The 24343-nt window shown below is 37.7% G+C and overlaps 1 protein-coding gene and 1 long non-coding RNA gene across 4 annotated transcripts in view; one reads left to right on the top strand and one right to left on the bottom strand.

Annotated features, from left to right (window-relative positions):
- LOC310733961 overlaps positions 1-24343 on the bottom strand; it is a 175687-nt gene that overhangs the window by 71866 nt on the left and 79478 nt on the right. The gene's annotated exons all lie outside the window — the stretch shown is intronic.
- kcnd3 (potassium voltage-gated channel, Shal-related subfamily, member 3) overlaps positions 1-24343 on the top strand; it is a 148981-nt gene that overhangs the window by 98460 nt on the left and 26178 nt on the right. For all 3 annotated transcript variants that reach the window (XM_083555368.1, XM_083555369.1, XM_083555367.1), the window contains one exon: positions 23530-23698. In XM_083555368.1, coding sequence (XP_083411494.1) covers positions 23530-23698 — 169 coding nt within the window. The remainder of the gene's footprint in view (positions 1-23529; positions 23699-24343) is intronic.

Here is a 24343-nt window from a genome sequence, read left to right as displayed (position 1 = left end):
CATTGAGGACACCATACTGATCACATCTTTAACCCTATTTGCAGAAATGCAGCCCCAACCTCATGCTTCACACCATGCTTCACTGTTGTTTGCAGACAGTCATTATTGTACCGCGCTGGCCCTTTTTTTCCAGCCAAATTTTTCTCATTTCGACTAATCAGTCCAGAGCACCTGCTGTAATTTTTCTGCAGCCCATTTCCTATGTTTTTGTGCATAGTTGAGCCCCATTTCTGCATCAGCATTGTGGCTTTTTTGGTCACAATTCTTCCATGAAGACCACCAGACTTTGACAGTTTTTGTTGATGGCACTATTCAAGCACAACGTGTCGTTCATCCTCTCCATTAAGTTTCCTTGCCGGACCACTGCATCTACAGTCCTTAGTATGGCCTGTTTTTTTTTGTTCTTCTTCAAAATAGCTTGAACAGAACATCTTAAAAACCTCAGTCTACTTTGAAATTTCTGCCTAGTAGAGACCTTGCTAACGCAGTATAACTATCTTGTCTCTTGTTGCTGTGCTCAGTCTTGCCATGGTGTATGACCTGTAACATGAAACTGTTTTCCACATCCTCACCTTAGTAGCAAAGATTTGCTGTTTCTCACCCAGTTTTCTTCCTACACAGCAGCTTCTGTTTCAGTTAATGACTGTTTCAACCTACATAGGAAATAGATGATCATTAGGACATGCTTTGTGTAATTCGTTTATTATACACCTGACCCTGATCCTTCAAAGTCCCAGACTTTGTGCATGTGTAAAAATTAAAATCCAAAATGTAGTCACAACAGGATTCAGACTTTTGTTCTTTGCATTTTGTAAATTCAGAAAGAAATAAACGCTTAAAATATATATTTTTTAATGCTTTTTTACGTTACAGCATTTTTTTACACTTGCCTAAAATATTTGCACAGTACTATATATAATAACATCATTCATCATCAAAACAGCATTCAGTGGGTTTCCCAAGCCACTACATATATGCATTCTGCTAATCGAATCTGAAATGTCAGTCACCTGTTCCAGGCTGTGTAACCCAGGGGGGGTGCATTTCAACATGATGCTCAGAAACACAAATCTCTGCAGGGACCTGCATTGAATAGCTGCTGTATAAGGACCCTGACACATCTAGCTCATTGCTATCTATTGGACGCTGTCAAACACCGCTGTGCTTAGTTTGTGCAATGTGTCTCGCACGGTTTTTACTAGTCAGGCGTCGTGGATTTCCGTCAGCTCCAACTGGTATCAGAAGCCAGCGCTTCTCTGATTGCATGTCCAGCTGAGTTAACCAGTGATTGAGAAGCAAGCCATAGCTCAAATAGAGCGAAGCAAATGAGACTGTCAGGAGGAAAGCTTATTTTTCTGGCCACATCTCTGGCCTATTATTAGCCAAGTCTTTGCTCATTTGCATCTTACTTTACTTTACATCACAAGCTTATTATTTCAAAGATATTTTATATATATATATATATATATATATATATATATATATATATATATATATATATATATATATATATATATATATATACATTTTGCTGTAATTAGCATGCTTTTTTTGACAAGCAACTGTTATATATTGAACAATAGAGCAATTGTATATGGTTTGGAAGACAAATATAGACTACTGCCATCTCCTGGTAAAATCTTTCCTTTCCTTTTACACAGTCACCAATTATTTGCCTTTTTTGCATTGTGTTTGTGTGCAGCAAAACATATAAGGAGGTTTAATTAATCAGAAACTGCTGTGCAGAATTACAGCTTTAACATGCTAAGGAACTAAAGGGAACTATACAAAAGAGATGATTCTTTGAGTAACACAATCCATAACCATAATGCATTTATTTCCTGATTTAGTAAACTGGTGAGGATAAGGGTCTGGGAATATTGTAATTCAATACATTAATTTTATTGTATTGTATAGCAAACTGACTTGTGTACATGGCAATACAATCTTGAGCCTTGCCATTTTTTTCAGAATGAAAAATCCTAAAATAGGAGCTGTGTATCATGTGAATGGCATGTTTGTGTGTCATGCAGTGCAACAAGTTTTCAGCCATTCGAGAATGTTGTATCGAAGGAAGTGCTTCATTTGTTGCTAATATACAGTATATAATTTGACCTGACTCTGAGCCACACCTACTCACCCTGAAACAAACCCAACCCCAAAGATTAAATCACTTAAATTAATCTGACTCATAACTCTTGCTACTTATACACACAGTAGCCAGTGGCCATATTTTTCTGGTATTTATTTTTTCACTATACTATGCTATTGCTATGTTTGCAATGAATATTTTAACAAATTCTTCATGACTGTTTGGGTTTTTAATAACGATTAAGCTCAGGCTTCCATCGATCCATCTGTCCCCAATTCATCACACCGCTGAGGATTAATTTTATATCCTTAGATGTTAACATGAAAATGGAATTTGTTTGTTATAAATAGAATACCACACAAAGCAACTTAGTAATGTTACATATGTTACAACTCACCACAACTTTTCCCCTACTTAAAACCGCTGTAAATATATCAATAATGCTAATAAATGCAATATCAAAAAATAATAAATGCAATAACACTAATGACGTTTTTCAACTGAGAGCTGAATGACTGCCAGTGGAAAGATTAGCCTGATAATAAATATTCACCGGCCCGGCTTTATTCAAATTAATTTCATTTCATCATCTTCTCCCGCTTATCCGTAATTCAGGTCGCGGGGGCAGAAGTCTAAGCAGATTCCCCAGACACTTCTCCCTGTCCAGGGATCGGGCTGTCAAGGCCCCGGCCTTCGACTGCTGCCCAATCCTCTCAGCACCGGTCCCTTACGGTCCCTCCTGCAGGTGGTGAGCCCACGGGAAGGCGGCCCCATGTCGCTCCGACGTCACGGTCCTTGATTTATTTTTCTCGTAAGGGTCCCCTGGAGCATAGAGGGTAAGGGGCCTTGCTTAAGGGCCCAAGAGTGGCAGCTTGGCGATACCGGTGCTTGAACCCCCGACCTTCCGATCGGTAACCCAGCACCTTAACCGCTGGAGCCACCACTTCCCCCTAAATTTATTTTATTTTATTTTATTTTTTGCCTCCACATTAATCTAGTAATGATTCAGTCTTTTGGTCACGGTAAAATAAATGAAAGAGAGGAGAAAGGAAAGAGGACTATGGAGAGGACTGAACTCAAGAGACAAAATCCTATGATGGTGAAAGAAGAGGAAATAGATTGACATGAGCCACAGAAATTAGAGAGCAGACGGAGGGAGAGAGAGAGATGGGGAAAGGGAGGGAGGGAATGAGAGAGAGAGAGAGAGAGAGAGAGAGAGAGAGAGAGAGAGAGAGAGAGAGAGAGAGAAAGAGAGAGGGAGGGAGGGGCATTCTTGGGTTGCAGAGTGTGCTGGGATTAGTGTTCGAAGGTCTGGACTTGATGAAGCTTTCCAACATGAAACTATTAATGTCCATCTGTGAGATCTCCAGGCCCTGGGCAGAAGAGGCTTAGTGCCAGAAAGAAGGCCCACACGCATTAATGCACGCACACACACACACACACACACACACACACACACACACACACACACACACACACACGCACACACGCAAACACACACACAGACTTTTGATTTACTCTATTTTATCCTCTTCCTCTCTGCCAAAGCGCTTGTTATGAGCCTGGTGTTGGCCCAAAGCTTCTCTTTTGTGGCTTTATAAATAGCCTATCAGAAAGAAATTGACAGAATGCAGTCAATTTTAGTGGCATCGTTATCATGCTGATTATAGTCACATGACCAGGAGCACTCATCTTTCCATCGTTATTTTTCCTCTATGTCATTTTAAAAGAATTAGTCAACAGGAGGTAATTAGTTAAACTAAGCAAAATGTAAAGGTAATTATTGATTTGTTTTTCTTAGAGCTTTGAGGGATTCATGGCACATGTGGAAAACGAAAGAGGTCCAGACTAAAAGCTATTTTTCTTTTTTAATGATTAATATTTTTGTGTAAATTTGCCACCCACAAGTTTTTCTTTCAATTATTCTTCCAACAGAGCAGAGAAAATCCTGCTAATACACACTTGTTTCTATTACTTTGTGAATTTGCTGCCATAGCAACTAATCTGGTGTTAAATGAAAAGGCACTATTTTATTTATCTATTCAATTCTAGGGGGGGGGGGGGGGGGGTATGGTTAGAAATATTCTAATCCACAGCTGCTTCTGAACATTTGCAAGTCCTAAATAACCAACAGCCAAGCACTCATCTTTACAAGGCCCCCTGGTGGCTTGGGGGATTTGCTCACTTCGCTTATAGCTAGACATGGTCTGTATTTATTTTTGAGATTGAAAGATTCTGTTTTTTTATTTTTTAATTTTAGTTAAATAAGGTCTATTTAGACTGATCTAGGTTGCTTTCGGTTGTTATGGTTCTGCTGTATTATACCTCCCATCTGTTACCAATATGAGTCTTTGTAGCTGTCTTTAACACAATTTTTATTTTCAGTTGAATCAGATAGGTCAAGCTGTTTAATTAATGATTTTCTTTTCTTTTCACAGCATACGGTGTTTTAAAATAAGCATGATACGTCACAGCATTTTAACAGGCCCCCTACTATGAGGGAATGGGATTTGCTTGGCCAGTGATTCTTTTGGCAGGTGTTTGTCATCCCCATATGCTCAGAAGATAAGATGAATGATATGCACAAAGGTAAAAAAGTGGGCCACTAAGTTTCATTTTCCTTCTGCTTTGGAAGTGGAAATGCGTCTTGATCGTGATCATTGACCAGTAAAAGCCAATTAGGAAACTCAAGCCCTTGTGTGATTGGTCAAGCTGTTGTGTCTCTAATTAGGTCAAAACTTGGTATAGCACTCGGCACTCGTCTTCATTTAGATTAGAGTGGAGATTCTTATCAGAGGGTATTGCCTTACTCTCGGCCAGACATCTAACAGAGATGAAACCGATCGCACTCTTAAACAATGGAACAATGTGAGTTCTAAACACAAGAGATAGGAATCTCATGAATAAGTTATAAATTGGTCGGAATTAGTTTTTGGCCTGGAGATCAAGTTTGTCTGTCAACTGAATGTGATCAAAAAGGGATGTAAAAGGATGTTGGTGTAGATAACTGATTGCGATCCATATAGACTTTGCAAAAAAACTTTTGAAAAAGGTTTGCATGCTACACTTTTCTCTAATGATTCTGACCATTATATAACAGAGATGCATTTAGCCAAATACATATATACTGTAGATGTGAAAAGGAGGCACACTTTTAAGAGTTTACCAAATCCAGAGCCTGGAAAAGAGTAGAGGTATTTAAGCAGTGAGATGCAAAGCTTATTTGACAAAGACCACCTTTGTTTGTATGTGTTTATTCATCCTTTAACTTCCTCATCAAGGTCATGATGTTTTAAATTAGGTTATTAATTTGTTTGAGTTAATATCACAGGCATGTGGGATGTAGCTGAGGTTAAGGCATTGTCGACCACCCTTTCAACCCTTTTATTTTTACCTTCGGGATGTTCCCCTAGTGTTTTGCGGTGTTTCTGAAAGCAGAGTAGTCAACTTCATATTTAATTTAAAACCCATTCAAGTTTAGTCCATTGGATACTTTACATGGAACATGGATATTTGAAGCACTAAAGAGATACAGATAAAGTAGCCTCATTGCATTACAACTCATTAACAATTATAGCTCACAACATAATTGTTTTTGATTAAGAATTTTGGTGTAGAATTCTCATTCTAACAGATGTTAATAAAATATTTGCTCGGATTCAAAACTCTAGTATTTGCAGGGGGCCTGTAAGAGGAGAAAAAAAACAACATGAAATCAATCAGTGTAGTTGAGAAAGTTCCGCCTCTTGCACTCCTCAGACATCATGGTCTAGACAGTTGTTTTCGCAAGTGCCTTTGGTGGGACTTTTGTATTCATTATAATTTTAAAATTCATCAAGAAACGTCCATAAAAATGGCAGATCACAAATGACGATTTGTATCTTGACAGCTGTATGTTGTTACTGAGACATTATGTTCTGTAGCATTTGCGACCAATAATTTGCTTTAAAATGCTTTGTCACCTGTCTCATAGTATGTGTGTGTGTGTGTGTGTGTGTGTGTGTGTGTGTGTGTGTGTGTGTGTGTGTGTGTGTGTGTGTGTGTGTGTGTGTGTGTTTGTATGTGTGTGTGTGTGTGTTTGTGGCCACATGAGTGTTTTGGAGAAGTGGGACAGTCGCCTACTGAAGGAAGAGACAGAAAAACATCTCCAGAGTGGTGGTGTACCAGTGGCCTAGTTTCCTATGCAACCTACTTACAAACTTCAAAACAGAACCAGGCAGCTAAATTCAGATGAGCTTCCAATTCCACAAGGGACATTTCAAGCTGAATCCATGCCAAATGCGCTTTATGTGAAACCATGCCAAATGTCCCGTAAATGGACAAAAAAAAAAACCTTGTGAACATGTGGTAGGTATTGCTTAAAGCAAAATCCCTACAGGTCCATTCGTGTCTTGGTAATATCTGTATATTTGAGAGCTTGGTGCCAGAGAGCAGTGCACCTAAGGGGGCTGCGTTCCCTCGTTGATGTCCCCCGGGTTATTCAGCCTAGATTGAGTTTATATGTTTTTTGTCATGCTGAGCTTCGGAAAAGGACGACGTGCTTTTAAGCATGCCGATAGTCCTACAAATAGCTCTTGTCTGGCTTCCAGCAGGAAAGATATATATCCGCTTCTGGAAAAGGCCGAAAATCTAATATAATAACATTAAAACATAATCTTGGATTTCCATAGCCGATGTCTTTCTCCTGAGGGTGGACATTTAGCAAACTGTAGTGTTTCGCTATTGTTATGCATCCGCTGCAATGGATGGTATAAGTGACTCGAGCTTTTGGCACATCTGTTACTTCAGTATGGCACACTCACTAACACACTGCGAGAGGTGGAGGATGAGAAGAAGAAAGAAGTGCAGAGGAGAACGAGAGAGTGGAGGATGAGAAGCAGAATAAGGAAGTGTGAGGGGGCTGAAAGTTTCAGCTGTGTAAGAATTGTGTTGTGTAACAGCAGTAAAAACAGAATTTATTAGATTGATAGTGAGGTAAAACTCTAATTATTAGACTTTTCCTTTGAGAATTAGAGGCCCTGGGTAAGCACTGCTCTGTAATATATAAAGCATGAAATACTGACGAACATAGAGAAAGATTGCACCCATAGCATTTGATGTGCGCAGTTTATAGTTTAACAACATGACAGCAAGCATTTTGTAGAATGGGAAGGGCGGGCTTCAAGTAAAACAAAGAAATGCACCAAATATAATGTATTGTTTCAAGTATAGTTTATTTTCTGAAAAAGGTCATATTTCTAGCTCATATTTACAGCACTGTATGGCTACCAACCTACCTTGAACTGGTATATGAGAATAATTGGGGGTATATGTGGCAAGATTTCTGAGAAAATCTGTTCTTTTTTGGATGTTTTTTAACTAGATGATTAGCATAAGCTCATTCCCTATGATATTTCAGAAAATTCTTTGTGGTGGCAATGTGGTGCTTATTTAGAAATGTGGTATGCGTCTTTTGAGCCTACATTTCATAGCAGTGCAGTCACCTGAATATTTATGTTCTGGTCAAAAACATTTATAATCCTTCTCCCTATGTACAACAAAGAGCACTGTTTCACGTTCAGGTGAGAAAATAATCAGAAACTGTTTCATGTCTGTCATTATTGATCATCAGATGTCTAACATGTTTGCTAGCAAAACTTGCTGCAGAGATAAACATCGCAGTTTCACCATACCATGTACACTATGCAGCCAAATGTTTGTAGACATCTGACCATAACATCGTATGTGGTATTATGTGATCGATATCATCGTCTCTTGTAGGAAAATGTTGCATTCGATTTTGGAGTGAGCTTGTGGATTTTTGTGCTCATTCAAACTGTCATTCAGGCATTGTTGTGCGGAAAGTAGAACTCAAAGGTGTTTAATAGGGTTGAGGTCAGGGCTCTAAAGAAGCCTACTCAAGATCTTCCACTCCAAACCATGTAATCTATATCTTTATTGAGGTTGCATTGTGCAAAGGAGTATTGTCATGATGGAACAGATTTGAATCTCCTAGTTCAACTGAAGGGAAAATGTAATGCTACCACATCCAAAGGCATCCTATACAATTGTGTGCCTTCAACTTTTGGGTAACAGTTTTGGGAATACCCCGCATATGACTGGAATTGTCAGGTGTTACAATACTATTGTCCATCTAGTGTAATTAGCTGATGACAGCGAGGCGCTGCTGCACTACACCTTGAATAGTTTAAAATGAACCTTTTTTCAATAACGCTCTTATTCAAAAAGTCAGTGGTTATACAGTGACCTCACATGAAACAAGGACACAGGCTCAGAGAAATGCTCTTCTCTCTTTCCTAGCTATTTCTTTTCATGCTTTTTCTCACCACATGGCTTTCTTCCATGGCTGCATCAAATTGTGATCAGACAAACGTTCTTTGTTTTCCAGGATTTCAGCTTGTTTTGTTAGACTTCACCAATACAGAATCAGATAGAAGTGTGTGCGCTTGTGTGTGTGTGTGTGTGTGTGTGTGTGTGTGTGTGTGTGTGTGTGTGTGTGTGTGTGTGTGTGTGAAGAAAAGAGGAAAGAATAATGAAAAGAAGGGTGTTGAAGTCTATCAGGACTCTCCATCTGTGAGCTGAGCTCTCTGTGAGCTGAGTCCTGTAAGACCAAACCTGACAGCATAGTGGACAGGTTGGAGATAATCCACACACTGACAGAGATACGTTAGAGACAAATACGCTTCTTTTGTAGACAAAGGAAAGCAGAATTTGGAAAACTTTAGTGGCAGCTTGCCTGAAAAATTTTTTTTTCTCAATGGTTATGGCTTGTACTTTTTTGTTCAATACAATGAAGCCCTACTTGTTTATTATACAATTTTTTGAGCAATTTACACTGTTTTGCCTGTGTGAAACTTAGCTATGGTCTCGTCTATATTTGTTTCCTCATGCAAATACGTCTTACCCAAGCACTTGTCTTTGTGAACAGTCAATAGTGCCCAGCTGGCTAACCGCAAATTAGCATAGTGTCATGTTTAATGTGCTGTTGACCTTTTTTATTCCACTTCGACTCCAAAGCTCCTCGCAGGATTAAGATGATGGTTTCTTTTTATTCAAGCGGAAGGATGAAAAGGTTTTATCAGTGCACATATCATGCAGCTCACATCGCACGCCCAACCCTCGATGTGCTACACCTGGGAAATGCTTTGATTAACACTGAACCTCGCAGTCTCTGAACTCCTGTTTACAATTGAACTGTGCTTTGTGCTGTTCGTGACCAGAGACTCTACACACTGCACTTGTCAATATATTCTGCATACAAGTATCAAGCTTGTTACAGAATACTTCTTACAACACTGGGGAAAAGCTATGACAGAATAAACAAAAAAAAAATCCATCCCTGTAAATAACTGAACAGGGTTTATACTTTAACACTGAATTTGACAAGATGTTATTTCTTCCATTTATAATTAATTTGATATTGAATTCCTGCCTTGTGCCCAGTGCTCCCACAATAGGGTCTGGTTCCAATGTGATCCTGACCAGGATTGTTGAAAATAAATGAAGAATCCAATGGGGGTCCATAGAATAGGTGCAGTGAGGTTTGCAATCCTTAAAAAATTTAAGAAATAACTGTTTTGCTATTTATAGCTGTATAAAGACTGTAATGCCACTGCAAATTTGTAAAAAAACCTTCTGCATGTCAGTCTTGATTAGAAGCCGTACAGCATGAACATAAGCAAGAAAAAGATTTGGTCTAATTGAACAAAAATAGAACACTTTGGCTTAAACTAAACCAGATACTATTCAACAGCTGAATACTTATGTTCCATTGAATAGAACAATCTGAGTAACTGCCCGAATTCACTTCAACAAAGCTTTTAGAGACTTGCCCAAGAAATCTTGAAGCTGTAATTGCTTCAGAAGTACTGAAAATGGTCTGAATGAGAGATTTCAGCTTGTGCATTTTAATACATTTGCAGTCATTTCAAAGTATTTGCTTTCACTTTGCGATTATGGATTATTCTGTGCGGATGAATGGCGCAAAAAAGTAAATGTAATACATTTGATGTTAAATCGATAATACAATAAAGGATGAAACACTGAAGTGGCACTGAATACTTTCAGAGGACATGGTATATTATATTTACTATAAGGACAAAAGTATTGGGACACCTACATTTTCCAGCCATAGCTTCTTGCCAAACTATTACCACAAAATTGGAGGTACAGAACACGATTGTACACGATGTCACTGGATGTGATAGAATTAAATTTTTCCTTCACTTGAACTAGGAGACCTAAACCTGTTCCAGATTTACAATGTCCCTGAGCTCATCGTGAGCTTTATGAGCATATGATATGAGTGGAAGGTCTTGAGTGGCCTCTATAGAGCTCTGACCTCAACTCTGTTGAAACCTTCCATTGGGATAAATTCTAATGCTGAATTCACCCAAGGCCTCCTCATGCTTTGTCAGTACCTGACTTTACTAATACCCTTGTATCTGAATGAGCACAAATCTCCTTAAGCACACTCCAAAATTTTGTTCTTTTGGAGTTTATTATAACAGCACATAGGGACTAAATATGGAATGTGGTATTCAAATTGTGCATATGAGTTTAATGCTCAGGTGTTCATAGACCTTTGTCTGTATAGTGTGCATATAAGATGTTGTTTTCCTGTTTGTTTTTTTGTAATTTAGAAAGCACACATCCAATGACGGAAACAAGAAAAATCTTCCCAACTTCTGCCAGTATAATATCTGTGTTCAGAAACAGTCTGTTATAAACACACACAGACTCTACACTCTCAGTAAACAGTGTTTCATCTCAGTAGGGAAGAGACGCTGTTTACTGAGTCAGCCATAGATGATCCTACACACATACACACACACACACACACACACACACACACACACACACACACACACACACACACACACACACACACACACAGACACACAGACCCAAACTTTTTTTTTACAAGGCTTCATTTGGTAGCCACCTCACATTGTACCTTTTCTAACCCTCTTTTCCTTTTCTTCTCTTTTTGCACTAATGTAATGGTGATGAGAGACTTAATGTAAAAAACACTGAATACAATTAAAAAATAATTCAATGAGTGGTATGAAATGGGCTTCCCTGATCATCCCCACTCTTCTTTTCCGTCCATGAAAAACAGACAGAATGCAAATGAGTGGGATCCTGCTAGCTCACCACACTTACATACATATATCTTTTCCTTTTATATGTTCATTCCAAAAACCTGAAAAAGATTTTAAATGATTAAGAGCTATGAGCTTAGGAATGAAAAGCAATCCCTGAAGTGAACAATTGTTTCCTAAAGTTTCATACAGGCACTTGCGAGAACACCTGCATTAACCAAAAACCTGCTTCAATCCTTTTTACATGTGGCCTGTAATTGATTGCAGAATAAGTGCACTGAGTCAACACAAAGAGCTTCTTTAAATAACCTTATATAGAGGGATGTGAGTGATATTAATAGCAGGTTAAGTGATCATGCGTGGTAAATTAAGCGCAGTTAATTTTTGGAGTTGGAATCATTTGTTCAGTCCTGCGCCATAATGTTACACTAAAATGACTTCACAGAGAGAAATCTGTGCTTTCTTTCTGTTTGTGGGCATGCAAGTGTCATGCAATACGAGTACAGGCGGATGCAAGTGCAGTACAAGAGCATTTTATTAATAAAACAGGAAGACGAATCCAAATCTGCAGGCAGAATCATAACAGGCGATGAACAGACCACATGAATGAGTCAAAATCAAAGATGTGAACAAGGAAAAAGAAAAGGAAATCAGCCCTAGAACAAAAAGGCTCGGTACATGCAGAGATTAGAGCAACTGAACGCAATAATGTGCGATTAACAAACAAAAACACAGGGTTATAAATACACAAACTAATTACAGGGGTAAACAGAAACAGCTGTGGGCAATGAGGATATATGAGGGAAACAATCAACAGCAGGACAAGGGTGGAGACATGGCACAAACTAAAACCAAAACACACATGGCTTTGTACACAGAACTAAACAAAGAAATGCGAGAAGGATAATCTTTGACAGTCAAAAAAATTTCATGCCACTTCATTCTGTAATAGAAGAGTGAATATCCTCATGAGCTCTGAATTCACTTCAGTCTATTGCTTGACAGTGAATATTTTCTTTCTCAGTGCCACTGGGTTTCTGCTCTTAAGTGTCTGTGAGCCTGTGAAGCAAGATAGTACACAATTATAACAGGTGTTAGTGTTGTACTGCAGGTCACGTTCATGATTCTCACCTCCATGTAAACAGAAGCAGCATGCACAAGCCTGGAAACTGTGCACAGAGTTAGTGTCGAGATAAGAGCACAGAAGTGCACAGAAACAAAGAAAGTCATAATATTAGAGAAAAAAAAATTCCCTGTCAAAAAATATTATTTTTTTACTACTATTTCCAGACTAGAGAGGGATGTGATTGTATGGGACATTTTATATGTAATTACATATGCATTACATATGTATATATGTATATACGTATTAAATATGTAATGTAATCTTGTTTAAATCAATTCAAATTGATGTCTCAGTAGTTAAGTTTTATGTTCTCACATTTCTAAATTTGATTGTCAGTTTCAAGAGCAAACGAATGGCTGTATTTCCACACAAAGCACCTGCTCTACAGTATATAACACTATGTACTAGCTGGCAAAGAGTTCAAAGTTTTACTTTGTTTAATGCTTTAATATCCCTTTTTAAGTAGATTTCTCTAAAAGCATCTGCTTTTCTCCAGGAATACTTTAGTTTTTGCCAGATTTGCATAAAATGCATATTTCATAGACCTGAATTGTTTTTTATTTATTTATTTATTTCTTCTTCTTCTTTTTTTTTTTTGTTCCGCAGCCTGTATAATCAGCAATTTTGGGTTTTAAAACCAGTTCTAGAAACTAGAAAGTTCAAAGCAAAGGAAAATGACAATAAATACATAACAGAAAAAGAGATGTAGGAAAAATGGAAGAAAATGTATTTTATATGACATGTATATAATTTAAATATACAAAATTCATATTCAGATTCTTTTACCTTCCATTAAAAAAAAACAAATAGTTACTTCTCTTTGTATCTCTGCACTCTATTTACTCCTGGGCAAAAAAAGCCCAAGATAGCAAAAAGCTTTTCATGTTCTGAACAACAGATCATTGGTGAAGTAAGAATCAAAGAACCAAATAGATCAAATAACTTTGTATGGGAAGATTTTGCTTATTATTTCTGTAAATGTTTAAGTAAACCTGCACACAGCTTTCAAAAGAAAGGGAGAGTCAACGCTATTCCATTGAATAAGTTTTGAATGAGTTTTAAATGGGTGAGGAGTTTAAAACATTCTGTGAATCCAGTGTGGAATTGAATCCCGTGTTTAAATATTTTTGCTATTACTATGACTGTGTACGAGAAGACAAAATAAGTGAATTTGTTTGTTTTTAGCATTTCCCCAAACACCTGCAGCAAAAGTAATTGAGCAAATGGTGGCACAGGAGCTCTCCGGAGTGCATTTGTTCCATTCTTGCATATTTTCTAAACAATGATTTGTAGTTTAGATTTGTCCTTGTCTTTGTACATGAGTGAATGCCAGAATTGTGATATGCACCATTCTAAAAGTGCTGCAGATACAATGAATCTTATTGGACTGGGTTGGACAGTAAACAAGCTACATCAACATCATGTTTCGCTGCTTCATGTGCTCCATTTCCCAAACTCTCGACATGATAATGATTATCACCGCACCTGCTCCTCCAAATAATGATGATCTTTGTGCTATTATGCTTTTTGGATACACACAACTGCTTTATTATGATCAGCTCAAGTACCTCCCTGCTTGCTCTCTCCCTCTCTCTCTTTCTCTCATGGTAATGAATGTTAATGGTCCTGATCTGCCAAGAATGCTTTGCTGAACTAAATCTCAGGTACTTCCAGCACATTGTAGTAACATCGCTGTGTAGGTATGCCTTCCTCTGACAACAGAATCCCGCAGAGAACGATTTGAAACTAGAAATTAAATACAGCCACGCTATAGTAAACACACACAATCACATATTCTCACTGAACGAGAGATTCTCAGACAAATTCAAACACAGCAATGCTTTGAAAGTTCCACGTCCTTTCTAAAAGTATGTTATATCCACAGCCATAAGGTCTTGTCTTGACTTGACTTGGAGCATTCTGGCAGAATCGTCCATTTATTCTAATAGTCCTTTTAACTACACACAGAGCACAGACCATTATGGACCGCTCTGGGGTCTCATCTGTGGAAACATGTGGCTGAAAACATGCACACGCCACTTTCCATGGAAAATCTGTGCCGCCAATTCCTCTTTTTACCTTCTGTGTTTCCACAATGTGTGTGGCTCAGAGTTTACTTACAGGTCCGCACTTTCAAAATGATATACGCACGTTTTCAGCCTTGCTTTGTGCCACGTTAAAAAAAGAGACCCCTGAATTAAACACAGTAGACGCTGCAGAATGGAAAATGGAAGAACGGAGGGAAAACTCATGCCAAAGAGAACAGAAAGTTTGGGATCATTTCAAACTAAAACTTTAAGAAAACACTTTTGTATATTTTTATTTATTATTTCTTTATTTATATATTTGCATTTGCATTTTGATGTAATATGGCAATTAAATGCACAAAATAGTTTAGTTTTTACTGATTGAAATTTCAGCAATAAAAATTTAAATTTTTGTAAAAAGGAAGCAAATTACTTGTTAATTTTAAGGGACTTGCCTCATTTTCTCTTGTATATTTAGTATTCCTCTTTAATGAAGGAAAAGTATTTCTTATCAGATTTTTCGATGGACTAATCACTAGAATACCCGATTACTAAAATAATCGGTAGCGGCAGTCATACGTTGCTGCACAAAGCAATGTCCTGAATTCATGCACTTTCATGCATGAACGTTAAATCGGCAGAGACGCACTCTCTGAATAAATTGCAAAGTTTAGTTAGCGAAAGAACAGAACAGAACAGTACAGAGGTTATTTTTATCTTGACAGCACCAACATAACAGCATATAATTAGTCATTTCAGAATTTAGCATGTAATAATAGGTTTGTTCTTTTTTTAAAGCCTCACAGATTTCAGTTGCATTTAACATGGGTAATAAAGGTTCTGCATAATTGTAAGTGCTGAAAATATTGAAAACAAAGTCGCTTCAATGGCACAGTAGGACAATGTTAAGGAGGTTGATTACTTCCACAATGTCTCACAGCTGTATCATTCGAAATAAAGTAATAAAAGTGGACTTATCAGAAGTGAATCCAGATAGGAATGGAGAGACTCAAGCAGGCAGTGCAGAAATAAATCAGCTCAGGATGGATAGAAATTGGTGTCCATGCAGCAAATGTCCAGCCATTCCTACTGAAATCAAACATCTACACTGACACATTTGGTCTTTCCTAAAACGACTTGTTCAAAACCACAATATGGTCGGAGACGAAACTGTGACTGCCGTGCATTACAGATGACAAATATCAGCTCTGCAGATTTTTTTTCCCTTCCATCTGCCTGAAAATTAATTGGAAGGCAAAAAAAATCAAGAGCAAAGAAGCCTCATGGCCAGATGTCAATTGATTAAGTGAACAGGACTGGAGGTAGATAATTGTGGTTTCCAGCACTCAATATGCTGTGTGTCAGATTCATTTCTTGTCAATAGTGTAATAAGGCATGACCCTCAAGCATAGATTATTGTGCATTTTTCATGGAAGCACTTCCAACATCTTACCTAACACTAGTGATCTTAACTTTCATACACAAATCAACAAAACACCATCTATCCAGGAAAGATACAGTATAATATATAGACTCCTGGCAAACGAAATGAGGCAAGCTTAAAATAGCAAACTATGAAGCTGTTTCTGGTCTCAACAACAAATCACTGGTCAGAAAATGAGCATGAGCATAACAAGTGCACTCCTGAGAGCTCCTGTGCCATTATTTGCTTGTTTTATTTTGCTGCACTGAAGTGTCTGGGAGGAAAAGCTAAAAACAGGGAAACTTATTGATTGAATTGTTTCAAAGATGAAAAGGTTTCATGTAAAATTCAACACGTTTATGCTCTATATAATGAACTTTCATGGATTATACTGACCTTTGCCTACTTCATGAGATATGGTTAGAGTTATTAATGAACCCTCGACTCATCTCTGCTAACACAATTAGCCTGCAAGTCTGATGAAAAAGCAGTAGTCGTTCCTCTTTATCGTGATTTTCAATTTGGTACATAACTATTTAGTTTCGCAAATAGTCACGATTTCAGTTCAACATAAGAAATGAGTTGATTACAAGAAACTGCAGGTTTCTGATTATTTATAGGTTGTAGTGTCCTCTGACATCAAAAAAAGGGCAGAGTTGAAGAAATACGTCACCAGATTTAGCCAATGAAAATAACAATTGCGGTGATGTGTATATTTAACTCAGCCCCTTTTTTGACATCATTGGACACTTCAACCAATGAACAAGCAGAGAAACTATGCAGTACTGTAGTACAGTACTCACTATAAATGTGATATTTCTACGAATTTACACAAAATTCATCTCGCTATATTCTTGAAAATGTTTTCTGTGTGTGTTTAAAGAGTGGGCGAGGATGATTTATGGCTTAAACAATAAAAATAAAAATTCGGGTGGCGTCCATTTATCGCTGAAATTTGTTTTTCCCGAGTATAATGTGGATAGTTTTTAAATAATACATTCTTTCTTTTTTTGGAATTTCATAATTTCTCAGCATTCAAAAGTTCAGTTGAAAGAAATCAAACAGGAAAAAAAATAATAACAGATCATTTTTGTTTAAGTCGCAGTAGTAGTAGTAGTAGTAGTGGTGGTTGTAGTGGTTTTATTGGTTGAAATATGCCCATTTAGAACATCTCCTTCTGTATACAGCATTTGTGATAAAGTTTGGACCTATGTTTGTGCAGGACCAATGATACAATTCAATTTTATTTTGTACAATGTCACAAAGTACATAAATAAATAGATTAAGATTAATACATACATTTTATTGTTTCTATTAATTATAGGTTTGTCTTTTTATTTTAAGAGGTGTTTGTGAAAAAACTGCCTGAGAGGAACCAGTCTCAAAAGGGAACCCATCCTCATCTGGGTAACATCAAATATCCATTTATTATAGTACCATTATTGTTGAAGTTATCAACTCTTCACTGGTGGACACTTGAGTCCAAAACTTTTTATATTTCTTGCAGTCCAAGTTAATGTTCATGGTTTCTAACTGGTACAATTCCCATTCATCTCAAGTGTTTTTTTCTGTTGTCCATGCTGAACCATCTTCAGCAGCAGCGAGTGGTTTTCAATTGATATTCAATGTTTTGATGTATGCTACGAATGTGTTCTGCGAGTCTGGGTTTGTTTACTGTCTGAAGTTGTGTTGAGCGGGAGGAGCTGACCGTGGTGCTGAACTCTTCCATGTGCCTGTTCTTCTCTTCTCTGCTCTCATCCATTACCCATCATATGCCTGCCTACTGATTAATTCACATAACACTCCCAAAACATCACCAGATTCCATTTATCTTCTTTCACTCTCACTGCACTACCGATTCATTCCGTCCACTTCCTGCAGTTCTCAGTAGTGCTCTCTGTCGTTCACACATCATCACTCATCCTCTCTTCTCTTCTCTCTCTGCTTTGGTGGTAAATGCAACTAAATTAAGTGTTGAACACACTGTGAACACATCAGCGTTTAGTGCAGTAGTCAAGAATACTTTTTTTTCTCCTTGCTCTGGCTTTTGTTCTTATTTGCAATCCAAAACCCTGTTTGTAATTAATTATGTTTTAACTTACTTCCTCTTCTTTTGTAATGCACATTATGAATCCTTACAATGTACAATCTTGGGTCACATTTTACTTTAATACATAAACATAGGAAAAAAATTTGAGAGACTGATTGATTAAGATTGATGGCCTGGGAAGGCATAATGTGACCTACTGATCAGTGGCCAATTGAATGTCATTGCACTGATAAAAAGACTGCTGAAGGCAAAATTATGGCTGTGTCAGTAATAATTATTTAAATTTCAGCCTGACGACAACTGTGATATAAGTCTGAAAGCCACCGTCATGAGGACGTCATATGATGATGCAAAAGGTACAGGACATTGACTCAGAAAAAGTTTCTGTTATTATGACCCACTTTTTCTGCAAAAACAAATTTGCTAATTAAACATGTAAGACGAATGAAATCAGGCATTTTCATCATCTGACATAGAGAAGACATCACACTGTCTGGTATAAAATTTGGGCAAGATTTTATTCTCAAACACTGACAGAAACTAATCTTCAAAGACTACTTATCATTTCATTGATACACTATATCGTGCAAATGTTTGTGGACTGACTGTAAGATTCGTATGTGCTTTTTGAACTGCTTAGTCCACATTTAGTCTCCATTTGCTTTTAAAATAGCCTTCATTCTTATTATTAAGATAATAACTTCTTATTAAATTATACTAGAATGCTTTTGCAGAGTTTTGTGGTCATTTAGCTTCATAAGTGTTAGTAAAGTCAGGTACTGCTGTAGGGTCAGGAGGCCTTGGGTGCAGTAAGTGTTCCAATATATCCCAAAGGTGTTCAGTAGGGTTGAGGTCAGAGCTAGGGTTAGATTGAAGGTTTTTTTTAAACCATATCTTCATGTAGCTTATTTTGAGTAGACAGGCATTATGCTGGAACAGGTCTCCTTAGGTTTACTAGTGAAGGAAAATATTTAATGGCACCACATTCATGCCAACAGTTTAAGGAAGAACCACATATGGGTGTTGTCTCGATCCTTTTGTCCATTTAGTCTAGAATAGACAATCTGTTTTTTGAAAGGTTCTCTTTTACTAAACACGTTTCAAGGCAACAGTTGGTGAGAGTCAGGTGAGCTTTCAAGCAATCATGCAAGCATGAAACCATGTCTTCTATCCTTTCTTTCTTTCTTTCTTTCTTTCTTTCTTTCTTTCTTTCTTTCTTTCTTTCTTTCTTTCTTTCTTTCTTTCTTTCTTCTTTCTAATGTTAGCATTCAGCAGTGTGTGTGTGTGTGTGTGTGTGTGTGTGTGTGTGTGTGTGTGTGTGTGTGTGTGTGTGTGTGTGTGTGCATGATGGATAGTGACTGAGTCAGTTTGTTATCGGTTTGTTCCTCATTTGGACATGAGTCACCCAGGCCTTTGTTTGGCTGGTCTGAAAGACACTACAGGAACAACAGCATTTCAGACAAACAGCTACACAAGAGGAAACTCAAAACAAGAACACAAAATGAATAGAATGTGTGTGTGATACACACACAGAGAATGACCTCTTCCTGGCTTTCAAACCCTAACTGTAAAAGTAGAGAGAATTGCCTTGTCTATCATCATTGGCTCTGAGCTATAGTCTACTGACACACACACACACACACACACACACACACACACACACACACACACACACACACACACACACACACACAAACACATATATAGCTGAGAGAAAGTAGTTCATTATAATGCTACTTCCTTTAGACCACATAGAACTTATTTTTTGTATTCCACGTGCGGGAAACTCAGGTCACTGTTTACTCCACATATGATATGGATATCTTTGGATATGACGTAAGGAATAAATGAAAACAAGCTGCTAAAACCAAATGCACATGATAATAATGTGTATGCCTCATCTTTTTGACAGACTGAAGTCAATTATTTCACTTTTACAACAGTTAGTACACCTCAAGATATTGTTTTGGTGGTTTAGTGCAAGACATTTGTCAGATTTTTTTGTCCTTAAAATGAATTTAAGTGTAGAACTAATTCCTTATGCATCCTCAGAAATATCTCAGCCTCTTTTGATTTCTATTCAAATCTGTCATGTATGGAAAGAAACTGTGCGTGTGTGTGTGTGTGTGTGTGTGTGTGTGTGTGTGTGTGTGTGTGTGTGTGTGTGTGTGTGTGTGTGTGTGTGTGTGTGTGTGTGAGTATAAAGACACTCCAGCAGGTGCTTAATGCTTCTTTTGTCATCTCAAGTGCAGAGCAATGAAATATCATCAGTGTTAAAAAGGACCTGTCTGAGAACCAGTTATTGAGTTCATATATGATCACTAATGATCAGCATAGAATACATCACTTTATATAGCCAAAAGCATGTGAGCACCTTGATCATCACACTTATCGAACATGCAATTTCAGGTTTATTTTTCCTCTTTGCTGTTGTAATAACCTCCACCTTTCTAGGAAGGTTTTCCACTAGGTTTCGGAGCACGGCTGTGGGCAATTGTGTCTATTCAGCCAAAAGAGCATTGCTGAGGTCAGGCACTGATGCTCGGCCGAGGAGTTCTGGATTGCAGTCTGAATTCAGGGTTGCAAGTCAGGGCTCTGTGCAGGTCACTTAACATCTTTTTTGCTTTGTGTAGAAAGGCATTGTCATTCTGGAACAGGTTCACACTCCTTAGTTCCTGAGACAGCACGCTGTAATGGAACTCATTCTAGTGTCGAGCTGGTTTTGTGAAGAGAAACCACTTAGAGAAGTGATGAGCTCAGTCTTCCTCTTTCTTCCTCTTTTTATATGTATTTCACCCATTCTCTCTCCGTCCCTCTCTCTCGACCTCTTTCTTTTTCTGTTTTTTTTTTTTTTTTTTCACTGGGTCCTCTCTGCATGTCAAAGCAAAGGTTTATCATAATACCTGTGGAGAAAGTATAAAAGAGAACTAAAAAGAGAAAGGTAGGGAGTGTAAAGATTGAGAGAAAAAGAAGGACACAATGTGTCTGACACACTTTCATGACAGAAAGCTCATTTTCTATGTGATCTCAATTACAGGAACTTAAAAAACATTGTTCAGACGTGCGCTGCTGCTTGGAATGCAGGTTCTTTCTAAGGTCATCAGAGAATGAAAAAAAAAAACGTTTTACATTTTACATTAATACTAATTATTAAATCATTGCAATTATAATATATGTCAATTATTATCAGTTTGCTTTTTTTAAACCTTGATGCCAAATCTCCATTTCGTACAAGTGTCCGTCTGAGGAAATGAGTCATGTCTGTTCATATTTTTTCTGTGTCTGTGTGACAGCTTTTCTTTTTTATGTGGTAATGATCTGGCAGTGGAGTGGAGACACATTACACTTCTTTTCATGTCTTTCTCATGCAAAACAATTTTTAGTTCTAAATGAATCATTCAGCCCAGAAAGTCTCTGTTCTAATCACTCTAGCACTGATGTGTGTGTGTGTGTGTGTGTGTGTGTGTGTGTGTGTGTGTGTGTGTGTGTGTGTGTGTGTGTTTCATCACTTTTATTATGCCTTTCCCTCTACTAAATGGATGTAATAATGAAACAGGATAATTTTACTTAATAAACCTTTTTGTTTAGTCACTGAAGAGATCCCAGTTTCATATCAATATGCATGATGTAACTAGACTCCAAAAAGTAAATGTATGAGATAATACACTTTTAGGAGTTCCCACGTTAGGAGTTTTGGAATCGATCAGTTCTGCGTAGGAGTTCTTTAGGCACTGGAAGAAATGAAGATGCAGACTAGACAGGTGGTACAAGTCTTTGTCCCTTGTTTGTTTGCAAAAATACAAAGGTCTTTATACTCTACAAAAGGATGTTGGCAGCCTCTGATTTGTGTGAGCATTATAGCGTAAACTACATGAGCAAGTAATGATACAACTTGAAAACTTTGTGTGTGAGCAAAAGTGTATATGTATCTGGGTGAAAGTGTGATATCAGTGGACAGTTGGTTCTTAAATTAGAGTGCAGAGATTGTAATCTATTAACGTTGGACATCTCCACTCAATACTGACTGAAAGTGAATAATGAGTGTGCATATTCTGTCTGTTTTTATTGTAATACACCTTGAAAGAAATGTATTGTATTGTAAAAGACTTTGATACCTGAGAGTGAGTGTTTTCTGTTTCTGCTGCTGTTTTCAATCATTTTATATGCAATATTTCGCACCAAAGAGCAAGAGCAGTTAAATAACCACCCTAAATATGCTATTATTTATGAAAGAACAACACATCTGATATGTTAACAACAAATCTAATAGATCTTTCTCAAGATTTCACATCTTTCTCAAGATTTTTGCACAGTGTCCTATATAAGAAATTTCATTTACACACACACAGTGCATACTACACACCAAAATGTGTGCTAAAAAGTTGAAAACAGATATACACACACAATAACTTACACAGTGCATATTATTGTGTTTGTATTTTTCAGGTCTAAACCCTTTTTCATTCTGCAAATTTATGTTGTGGTTACTTAATAATCCAATTCACCACCACTTAAATAGGAACACCTGTTCCCATTCATTTATTTATGTAATCTAATCACGTGGCAGCAGTGCTGTGCATACAATCATGAAAGTACAGGTCAAGAGCTTCAGTTAAGGTTCAGATCATCCACCAGAATGAAGTTAAGATTTATGTTGGTCCACAAGACGGTTGGACTATTTTAAAACCAGCTGGATTACACAAAGATTTCCATCCATAACAGTTTCTACAGTTAGCATAGTGTGGGTGAAAAAAAGCAGTTCTGTGAGATGAAAGACCTTGTTGATGAGAGAGGTCAGAGGAGCTGAGAGGAAACAATCATTCTATACAAACGAGGTAAACAGAGAAGCATCTCATGCACAATATGTAAAGGCAGATGGGCTACAACAGCAGCAGGCCACACTGGTTTCCGTTTCGTTCAGCTGGGAATCTGAAGTATTGGACACAGATATCCGAACTGGACAGATAATGGTAGCAAAGAAAATACCAGGCATCCATTTTTTTCTCATTTTGATGCATGGCTTTGCTGCCACATGATTGCTGTATTGGCAATTGTATGAAAGTTCAAGCACAAGTGTTCATATAAAAGTGGCTGGGGACTGTATGTTTAAAATATGCGGATTATTTTGTCGTTCCAGATGGAAAACACAGGGCATTTGCTCACTGGGAGGTTTTTTGGATTTGGAGCATTAATGGACATCCACAGAACTTAATCCAAACACACTTTTACAGTTAATGAATGTGAAGGTCTTTTTTATTAAGCCTTTTCTTGTTATAATTAGTATTGAAAAACAAATAAAAACAAATACTCTGTGCCAAACCAGAAAATATTATTATTCTTGTAAAAAAGCAACAAAACATGACTTGCCATTAAACATGCGGCACATTGCCATTATTCAACAACGAAACATAAACATGGGTTGGCCGGACATTGGCATAAGTGGAAATAATGTATTTGTGTGAGTAATGCATTGTGCTTGTGTGTGTGTGTGTGTGTGTGTGTGTGTGTGTGTGTGTGTGTGTGTGTGTGTGTGTGTGTGTGTGTGTGTGTGTATATGTATGCATGTATTTAACTTTGGTAGTTAGAGCAGTGACTCCTCAGGGAGACAATCTGTAGAAACAAGCTGCACATGTATTAATGCCAACACCCCCCCCCCCTTTTTTTTTTTCTCTTTTTCTCATCTCTGTTTTGTCTCTTCTCTTTTCAGGTATGGCGATATGGTTCCTAAGACAATAGCAGGGAAGATATTTGGCTCGATTTGCTCTCTGAGTGGTGTTCTTGTGATCGCTCTGCCTGTTCCTGTTATTGTCTCCAACTTCAGCCGCATTTACCACCAGAACCAAAGAGCAGACAAGCGCCGGGCACAGAAGATGCAGGTCAGTGCTGCTTTTCCTTTCCTCTGGCTAGCGTCCACATGCTACCAGGTTTCCTGGCACTCAGAGAGTCATGGCAGCCACATAATGCACTTCTTGTGATCAGGCAGCAGGTGTGAGGGAGATGGCCTTGTTTGGGCGGGTGCCTGGTGTAGTCAAAAGCTTTACGCACTGAACTGTAAAAAACAGTTAAATGTTCATGTAGGAATTTTCTGAATGTCTGAATGTTCATGTTGCACCAAATATAGAGCAGATGTTTTTATTTCAATTGAGCAGAATACACACACATATATACTGTATATGTGTGTGTGTGTGTGTGTGTGTGTGTGTGTGTGTGTGTGTGTGTGTGTGTGTGTGTGTGTGTGTGTGTGTGAGTGTGTGACTACAGCTCTTCTTTAACACCTGTTAAACTAAGCTAGAAGTCTCTATAGGTAAATAAACCGCACCTGAAATAATTTTCATGCTACATATTTATCTGGAACGATATATTTTTGCCAGTGAGAGATATTCTAGGGTCTTAGCTGGCCATTTAAATTGGTTCAATTGGTTCATGGAAAGAGAATATGTCCTTCAGTTTATAAAGACTGCACTAGGCAGTGGAGATGGTGACAGAGCTGTCAAAGCTTTGAAAATATGAATGAATATAGG

This window comes from Silurus aristotelis (assembly GCF_946808225.1).
Source record: "Silurus aristotelis genome assembly, chromosome: 11".
Taxonomy (NCBI): Eukaryota; Metazoa; Chordata; class Actinopteri; order Siluriformes; family Siluridae; genus Silurus; species Silurus aristotelis.
Note: the sequence above shows the minus strand (reverse complement) of the source record. Positions and strands in the feature narration are given on the sequence as shown.